This window comes from Dermacentor variabilis, chromosome 3, assembly GCF_050947875.1.
Source record: "Dermacentor variabilis isolate Ectoservices chromosome 3, ASM5094787v1, whole genome shotgun sequence".
Taxonomy (NCBI): Eukaryota; Metazoa; Arthropoda; class Arachnida; order Ixodida; family Ixodidae; genus Dermacentor; species Dermacentor variabilis.
The window spans coordinates 67,853,098-67,862,736 of NC_134570.1; the positions used below are offsets into that span (position 1 = coordinate 67,853,098).

The window sequence follows — 9,639 nt, forward strand, 5'->3', positions numbered from 1 at the left end:
TTGAGTAAAGTGCACTCCCGTCTCTCTACTTCGGTCAACCTGACCGCCAACTCTGCGATGTTAGAATAAACAAGTTGTTTTGTTGTTACCAGTCGACTCATGCTTTGCCGGGACCTTCGGATGCTTCCAGTTGTACCCCAGGCAGCCAGGCCAACGCTACCCTTGGGGCTTGCGACCCAGGTGCAACAACGGGCGTCAGCGCCGAGTTCCCAACAACTCGCGCCAGCGGTGCGACCACAACAACTGTCTGCCAGCGGTGAGATCGCGACAACGGAGGCCAGCAGCGAAGAGATGCAGTTGACTGTATGCTGAGCAGCTCAACGACGATCCGGGAGCAGTGCAACGAGCCCTGTGTGATGACTGGTTGCCTGCAGCGGAACGACTGCGCTGAATTCTTGGCTGCGAGGTTTGGTGAGTGCGGGACTTTCTTCTTCTGAGCTTTGCCAGGCTTTTGTTAGTGTCAGAAACAGAGCTGGTAATTGTGGTTGTCGTTGCTGCCGGGTTAGTTTGCGGCAAGACAATAATAGGCAGTAGAGAAAGCAGCATTCAGAGCAGCCATGGATTTGAAGTCGTTGCGCAAACCGAAATTGCTGGAGCTTGCAAGAGAGTTGGGTCTGGATGTCTCAGACAAACTCAGAAAACCAGAACTGCTAAAGGCTATTCTTGAGTTAGAGGCTGAGGATAACGAGCTGTCGGAATGCCTTGAGACTATTGAGGAGAGGTCGAAAAGACATGAGCGCGAACTTAAAGAGCGAAAAGAGAGACAGGAGCGCGAACTTAGAGAGCAAAAAGAGAGACAGGAGCGCGAACTTAAAGAGCAGAAAGAAAAAGAAGAGCGCGAACACGCTTTGGAAATGAAGCGTCTCGAGGTAGAGATGGAACGCGCTCGTAATGGAAGTCAGGCACACGGTGCAGGAGAACGAGTATTGTTCAAAATGACTGACCTGATGCGGCCGTTTAAGCTTGGAGAGGACATTGGTTTGTTCCTGGTTAACTTTGAGCGAACGTGCGAGAAGCAGGGGTTCTCTCGGGAAACGTGGCCACAGCGCTTGCTCACTTTGTTACCCGGCGAGGCGGCCGACGTAGTCGCTCGCTTGGATAGAGAGGAGGCAGAGGATTTCGACAAAGTGAAATCGAGTCTGCTAAAAAAGTACAGGCTGTCAGCGGAGGCGTTCCGTCGGAAGTTTCGGGAAAATGAGAAAGGCAGAAGTGAGTCATACACAGAGTTTGCGTACAGGCTTATGTCAAACATGCAGGAATGGCTCAAAGAAGAGAAAGCGTTTGGTGACCACGAGAAAGTTCTGCAGTGTTTCGGGCTAGAACAGTTTTATAGTCGGTTACCGGAGAACGTGCGGTACTGGGTCTTGGATAGGCCAGACGTTTGTACGGTGGCTAAAGCCGCTGATCTAGCCGAGGAGTTTGTGACGCGTCGGGCTCGCGGAGCTAAGGACGGTCAAAAGGGTGAATTTGGCTCGAAGTTTGAGAGGCCGAGGTTCACGCCCATGAGAGCAAAGGGGAACAAACGTAGTGCGGATGCGAGTGAAAGCAGTGCGACCGAACCTAAGGAGACGGCGGCAGCCGAAGCCGAACGCAGAAAGCGGTTCGAGATGAGGCAAGCGCGCGTTTGTTATACGTGCCAGAAGCCGGGTCACTTTTCGGCGCAGTGTCCGGAAACAACACCAAAAGTTGTGTTTTTTTCATTATGCAGCACTGACGAGAACATGAAGCTTCTCGAGCCTTACATGCGAGACCTCCTCGTGAACGGGAAAGAGTGCCGAGTGCTTCGCGATTCCGCAGCTACGATGGATGTAGTTCACCCCTCTTACGTAGAACCCCATATGTTCACGGGCGAGTGCGCATGGATCAAGCAAGCCGTGGAAGCTCATAGCGTGTGTCTGCCGGTAGCAAAAGTGCTTATTGAAGAACCTTTCGGAGCGCTTGAGACGGAGGCCGCAGTGTCATCTATGCTGCCCCCCCAGTACCCGTACCTATTTTCGAACAGGTCCGATCACCTCCTGCGCGAGAAGGGGCTTTTGTTTAGTGAGGCTAGCGTTCAGGCCTTAACCAGATCGAAGGTTCGGGAGCTCGCCGCAAAGGCGGTAGTTGCGGGGCCGACGTTGTCGAACAATGAGAAAGGGTCAGAGGCGCAGCAAGCTGATATTCAGAGCACGCCCGAACTGAATAAAATTGAGCCTGTAGCGTTGAAGGCACCAGATACTGGAGAGGAAATGCCCGACACGGAAAAATTAGAAGAGCTATCTGCAGATTTGCTCATCGCGCCTACGTCAGACGGACTTAATAGGTTGCTAAAAGTCAGCCGGTCGGCTTTGATAGCCGAGCAAAAAAAGGATGGCAGCCTAGAAAACATACGCTGCATTGTCAAGGAAGGTATCGCCAAGAAAAATGCTCATTTTGTGGAAAGAGGTGGGGTCCTGTACCGGAAGTATCTAGACCGCAGGGGAGTGGAGTTCGATCAGCTGATCGTGCCTCAGTGCTACCGTCAGGATCTGTTGCGCTTGTCGCATGGAGGTTCGTGGTCCGGACACCTAGGAGTTAAGAAAACTAAGGACCGTCTCTTGCAAGAGTACTATTGGCCAGGGTGTTTTCGGGACGCAGACCATTTCGTGAGGACATGTGACACCTGTCAGCGGGTGGGCAAACCAGGGGACAAATCGAGGGCGCCGTTGAAATTGGTACCTATCATTACGGAGCCTTTTAGACGGCTCGTTATTGATACAGTGGGACCTCTGCCGGTAACAGCCACGGGGTACAGACACATTTTGACTGTGATCTGCCCAGCGACAAAGTTCCCTGAAGCAGTGCCGCTTAAAGAACTCAGCTCAGTTGAGATAGTCAATGCACTACTGTCCATATTTGCGCGAGTTGGTTTTCCTGCGGAAATCCAATCAGATCAGGGCACAGTGTTTACTAGCGCTTTGACGACAACTTTTCTCGAAGGGTGTGGGGTAAAGCTGCTACACAGCTCAGTGTACCACCCACAGTCGAATTCCGTTGAGAAGCTCCACTCCGTCATGAAGCGTGTGTTGAGAGCCTTGTGTTTTGAACATCAAACTGACTGGGAGCTGTGTCTGCCTGGGGTGATGTTTGCATTAAGGACCGCGCCGCATGCAGCTACGGGGTTTTCGCCAGCTGAGCTGGTGTACGGTCGCTCGCTTCGGTCTCCGCTTCGCATGCTTCGAGAATCGTGGGAAGGCAGGGGCGACGACCCAGTCGTGGTGGAGTACGTGCTTAAGCTCCTCGAACGCTTAAGAAGGGCACAGGAGTTGTCAGGTGAAGCAATGGCAAAGGCCCAGCAGAGGGCCAAGGTTTATTATGATCGGACCGCCAGGGCCCGTCGTTTTGAGGTGGGCGATGAGGTCATGATATTGCGCACATCGCTAAACAACAAACTAGACGTGCAGTGGGAGGGCCCAGCACGAATTGTTCAGAAACTGTCGGACGTTAACTACGTGGTGAGTCTGCCAGGAAAGCGGAAAGCACAGCAAGTTTACCACTGTAATCTGCTCAAACCTTATAGACAAAGGGAAGCAGTAGTGAGCATGATGGTAAACGTTCCTGAAGAGCTTCCGGTCGAACTTCCGGGACTAGGCTCAGTGACGAACAGGGAAGACACCGGTCAAGTCATTAGTGACCTTATCAGTAAAGCACCGCTGTCGCCTGAGCAGAAGGCCGAACTACACCAGCTCTTACAAGAGTTTCAAGGTCTGTTCTCTGAGAGGCCTGGTAGGACTTCTGTCCTTACTCATGACATAGAACTTACCTCCCCAGAGCCAGTACGATCCAAGGCGTATCGGGTGTCACCCCGCCAGAACGATATTATGGAGGCTGAGGTAAAGAAAATGCTACAGCTCGGTGTTATTGAGGCAGGTGAGAGTGATTATACCTCCCCTTTGATTTTAGTTGAGGTACCGGGCAAGGAACCTCGTCCTTGCGTCGACTACCGCAGGCTTAATTCCATCACTAAGGATCAAATTTATCCGATCCCTAACATCGAGGAGCGCCTTGAGAAAGTTAGTAGCGCTCAGTTTATTTCCACCCTAGATCTTGTCAGGGGTTATTGACAGGTTCCACTTACAGAAGAGGCTAGTAGGTATGCGGCGTTCATTTCACCAATGGGAACATTCCGTCCTAAAGTGCTGAGTTTTGGTTCGAAGAACGCGCCATACTGTTTTTCAAGCCTCATGGATAAAGTGTTGCGGGGACAGCAAGAATTCGCTTTACCGTATCTAGACGACGTAGCGATATTCTCCGCATCCTGGTCTGAGCATATGGCACACTTGCGGGCAGTATTAACCCGCCTGCGCGAAGCGGGCTTGACAGTCAAGGCTCCTAAGTGCCAGTTAGCACAGGCCGAGGTTGTCTACCTCGGTCACGTGATTGGTCAGGGTCGTCGCCGCCCCTCTGAAATAAAGGTGGCCGCTGTGCGAGACTTCCCGCAACCGCGCACGAAGACCGATATTCGGTCGTTCTTAGGTGTCGCCGGCTACTATCAGAGGTACATCCCCAGGTACTCTGATATCGCGGCTCCCCTGACGGATGCTCTAAGAAAAACAGAGCCTCAAACAGTCGTCTGGGACGAGACAAAGGAAAGAGCTTTTAGCGCCCTAAAGAGTGCCCTAACAAGCCAGCCTGTGCTACGATCGCCAGACTATACAAAAGGGTTCGTTGTTCAGTGCGATGCTAGTGAGCGAGGCATGGGCGTTGTACTGTGCCAACGGGAAAATGGAGAAGTAGAACACCCCGTCCTGTATGCTAGTCGTAAGCTGACCAGTCGTGAGCAGGCGTATAGCGCCACCGAGAAAGAGTGTGCATGTCTCGTGTGGGCCGTTCAGAAATTGTCATGCTATCTAGCCGGCTCGAGGTTTATCATTGAGACGGATCACTGCCCTCTCCAATGGCTGCAGACCATCTCTCCCAAAAATGGCCGCCTCCTGCGCTGGAGCCTCGCTTTGCAACAATATTCCTTTGAGGTGCGTTACAAAAAGGGGAGTCTCAACGGTAACGCCGATGGCTTAAGTCGAAGCCCCTAACGTAGGAATCAGCCTCAAAATTGTTTGTTACTGATGTTTTTCTTCCTGAGGCAGGATTTTTAACATATTGCTTTTGTTTAGTGTTTCAAAGTGATGACATGCTTTCTAGTGCAATTTTCCAATTTGTGGACGCGTTCTAAGTGCTGCTAGACTACTGTAAGGAACTAGGCAGCGGTATAGAAGGGGAAAGAGCCTGGCAGGGCTTAGTGAGGGTTGTGCCGTGCTTGCTGACTGAGCGGTTGAGTTTCAGCGTAGTTCTAACGCTTGCCGGGAACGAGAACAAAAATGTGAACTCTCCCGAAGTCACTTTGCAGTGTCCTGTGCGAACCTGAACGAGAGAACGAGGCCTTCTCTGTGCGCTGCGCTCAAGAAACGTCGAGGGACACCCGACTTCGGTTATGAGCATCATCGAGCGACATCCCTCCGGACAGCGGATGCAGTCCCCTGTCCATCGGGATCTCCTTCCCCCGGCGGGGCGGTCTGTTACGTTTCGCCTACGACGCGCGGTTTAGCCGGCGCGGCTGCAACAAAGCGGCAGACATTTTGGCCCGTTCGGCGTCGCCGCTACGCCTCCCCGCCAAGCGCGTCCAGGCATGTTCCGATGCCACGTGTCTTCATGTGCGTGTGTGAGTGTATGTGCATATTGGTGCCCACGCTTGTCGAAGCGCGGCAGCCGGGGAGAGGAGCTCCCAACCCCTGTGAAGCGAGGGGGTCTGACAGGCGACACGACAGTGTGAGCCACCATCTCCTCCCCATTGTGCCCGACCGGCGGCGACACGACAGTGTGCGTCACCTTCTCCTCCCCATTGTGCCCGACCGGCGGCGACACGACAGTGTGCGTCACCTTCTCCTCCCCATTGTGCCCGACCGGCGGCGACACGACAGTAGGCGTCACCTTCTCCTCCCCATTGTGCCCGACCGGCGGCGACACGACAGTATGCGTCACCTTATCCCATTGTGCCCGAGCGGCACAGTCACGTGCTGGTCTATAGAGGGGTTCCTTCTTGCCCTCAACTGCGAGAGTATAAAAGCAGCTGCCCCGGACGCCAAAGAAGGGCTCCGATTTCTTCTGTTGAGTAAAGTGCACTCCTGTCTCTCTACTTCGGTCAACCTGACCGCCAACTCTTTGCGATGTTAGAATAAACAAGTTGTTTTGTTGTTACCAGTCGACTCATGCTTTGCCGGGACCTTCGGATGCTTCCAGTTGTACCCCAGGCCGCCAGGCCAACGCTACCCTTGGGGCTTGCGACCCAGGTGCAACAACGGGCGTCAGCGCCGAGTTCCCAACAACTCGCGCCAGCGGTGCGACCACAACAGGGTAGCTTTTACGAAAGCCGACTCATTCCTTATTGGAATTTCCGACACACCGATATGTGACACGTGCAACTGTGAAAAGACGATTGAACACGTTTTGTGTTTTTGTGATCTCTATGACAACGAACGCGACTTTCTTCAGAGGGTGTTAAACCGATTAGATAACAGACCATTTTCAGAGACCAAGACTAAGACTAAGATAAGACAAAGCGACGCGGGCACTGCTACGTTTGATGAAAGCGACTAGCCTCAGTGACCGACTATAGGCGTGAAGTTACGCACATCTGCATCTACTCACACCTATAGTACCTTCTTCTCTCGTTCTCCTTTCTTTTCTTCCCTTAAACCTCTTCCCCTGTGTAGGGTAGCAAACCGGACGTGCGTCTTAGGACCTCCCTACCTTTCCTTCCTTCCTTTTCATCCTCCTCCTCCTCCACTACTGCCCCACCCCCTCCTTTCAACAGTGTTTGTGCACTCGTACAGATCAATAAAATAATTAATTATTCAGTCAGACGATATATCACTCAATCAGTCAAGAAAAAATAATTACTGTGAAGCTGTTTATGGCTCAGGTTCCGTGAAATTTTCAAGTGTGCGAACAAAACTATCATCATCAGCAGCAATGGCTCGCGCCACTGTTCGCACGTTCGTCGTCGTCTTCTTCCACAGATGGTTCGTTGGCGCTCATCATGCCATGGTTACCGTACTGCCCTTCCCTTTGCGAAGACGCTGATCGCACTAGTCCACTGCCAGTCGGTGCGGTGGTTTCGGTCTCAAATTCTTTACCTCAATATGGTATGGTATGGTATGGTGTGCTTCATAGGATCATTTCTATAGTACGATCGCCGAGAAGCATCGGCGATCTCGGAAGCTCAATATATCGCTTGGCCTTCGTTGTCGTCTTCTTCCACAGCTGGCTCCAATGCCGCTCTTCATGCCAGCGTTCTCATACTGCCCCTGCCCCTGCAAAGGCACTGAAGGCACAGGCCCGCTGCCAGTCGGTGCGGTCTCAGATTTCGGTCTCAGATTCTTTGCCTCAGTATACCCCGAAACGAAAACACGAATGTGTACAACGAATGTGTATAACGAATCTATGACACGAATGTATAAAACTAAATGTGTGCGCGTACCTTTCGTCGCGATGACCACCGATCAAGACAATAGTTAATTGTGTTCGTACCTTTCTTCAAGGTTCTGTGTCACTTCTTTGTCGTGTGCTACCAAACACTGCTGCTCATCCACCTTCACCGGTTAGAATGGCTCATTATTTTTACTCATTTCTTTATTTCAAAATGCGCTTCCACGTGGGCTCCTGATATGCCCTTTGTATAACATGTGTGAAAGGATCAAGTAGCACACACCCAGCCTATATACGACTATTTTATGGGAAGGTCGTGCTCCCCTGAAAAGTCCAGCAGCAGACGAGTATCAGGAGGAACTGGTAGGGATAAGCTGACTTAGGAGTTTGACAATTGCCCATCTGTGTCATCCATATAGTAAGGGTTCGTTTAAGGAGTGTCACGCGACCGTACAATAATTTGAGGGACTTGGATTTTGGACTTGGATCAACCTCACCAAATCACCTGGAGAAGCGCAGGTATACCGCGCGAATAGCACGAACCTCATGCGCCCGAACAGCCAGCGATACGCAGCGATACTCTAACGGAAGAGGAGCAAGAACGTTTACCTCGAAAACGTGCAAATAAGGTGCCAGTATACGATGATTCGCCGTGCAATAAATTCCCTTAAGGAAGCTTCGGCTATCAATTTCCTTTTTAACGCGACAGCGTTAAGGAGCTCGTGTCGCAGAAAAGCCGGTGTCGTCGGCGTCGGCGGCGTTGGCCGTAAGCGATAAATCCCAGCAGGCACTTCATGAATAAAAAACAATTTGCAAGCTGGGCTGGGTGGGAATCGAACCAGGGTCTCCGGAGTGTGAGACGGAGACGTTACCACTGAGCCACGAGTTTTTTTTTCTTTATTTCTACTGAGCCACGAGTTCGATGCTTCAAAGCGGTACAAAAGTGCCTCTATTGAACGCGGTGTTGCCTTAGAAACGAGCTGTTTCTAAGGCTCAGGCGTGCGTCGCTTGCTCAGGCGCACATTTCGTTGTCGCGCCGAACGCTGCGTTGCTCGACGCTCACCGCGTCCGATGCGGGGTGCGTAGTCGCTGCGCCGTAGCCCATTGTCTTACACCCCTTGGCGGGTCGACGGGAACGCTGTCGCGTTCCACTCTTGAAGGCGAAGCTTAAGCGTCCTCCAATTTTTTTTTGGAATTGCGACCTACATTGCTCATTTTTCATTTTTATTGTTTCTTTTGTATCACCATATAAATTATTATTTCATGCGTTTTTAGTAAACGCTCATTTGTTAGACAGCGCTTGACCCGTGTGTTTCTGCTTCTTAGCCAATGCAATGCAGGTTTGGTGAGCTTAGATTTGTTCGCTTCCCTTATTTTCGACCGCTGACAACTATAGTCTATCCTCGGGATAGCATGAGTGGCTTGCACCACTTGTGAAGCTCCAGAAGGGATAGCTTTCGAATGGAATCCTTCCGTTATCCCGACCTTGTTTAAATCTTTATGTGCACTAGTCATCACGAAGGCTGAATAGTGGAGCTATAATGGCTAAAGCAACACGGTAATATCAAAGTAAAAAGTTTGCCTTTCACGACTGCAAAAGTGATCTTCTATTTTATTTGTTTTCCTTCCGCCCATAATGTTATCTGGTGATTCATATATTCTGATTCCTTATCAGCTTTCACATTCACCCACGCGCAGCGAAATTCAGAGATGTCATAATCATCATCGTCAACAACGGCAGCAACATCGATATTGCTTCAAACGCTTCGCACGAACGTAGAAAGAAGAACAAGAAGAAGTCATGATCACGTCAAGGAAGGGAGCCATTTACCTCATCGGAATCCACATGGTAAAATTTGAGCTTGCGAAACACTCTTCTGTCCCATTTTGCGCACTTTTACCCTTTGAGCATTTAGGCATCTGACGACAGAAAATGTGGCTTCCTACAAAGGTTGTTGACCTTGTCTCGGCGCAGGTGCCCAACATTGTCGGCATCGTTCGCTTTTCTTACGGCTTTCACAGGACTGGGGCGCGTAAGTCTGCTCTATGGCGTTTGCATTTGTACTATGCGGTGTAGCTTGTCGCAAGTAATTTCTTTAAAGACATGCACTATGGGGACGGAAAGCCAGTACGCCGATTCCAAAGAGCATGAAAAATGACGTAGCAGTTGGCTACCCGTAAGGTATCTCTTATAGG

The 9,639-nt window shown here is 51.1% G+C and overlaps 2 protein-coding genes across 7 annotated transcripts in view; both read left to right on the top strand.

The window, feature by feature from the left end:
* The window catches only part of LOC142575821 (uncharacterized), a 262,670-nt gene that overhangs the window by 88,092 nt on the left and 164,939 nt on the right, over positions 1–9,639 (top strand). The gene's annotated exons all lie outside the window — the stretch shown is intronic.
* The window catches only part of LOC142573980 (uncharacterized), an 8,919-nt gene continuing 8,438 nt past the window's right edge, over positions 9,159–9,639 (top strand). For all 3 annotated transcript variants that reach the window (XM_075683177.1, XM_075683179.1, XM_075683178.1), the window contains exons 1-2: positions 9,159–9,292; positions 9,419–9,476. In XM_075683177.1, coding sequence (XP_075539292.1) covers positions 9,245–9,292; positions 9,419–9,476 — 106 coding nt within the window. In that variant the 5' untranslated portion in view covers positions 9,159–9,244. The remainder of the gene's footprint in view (positions 9,293–9,418; positions 9,477–9,639) is intronic.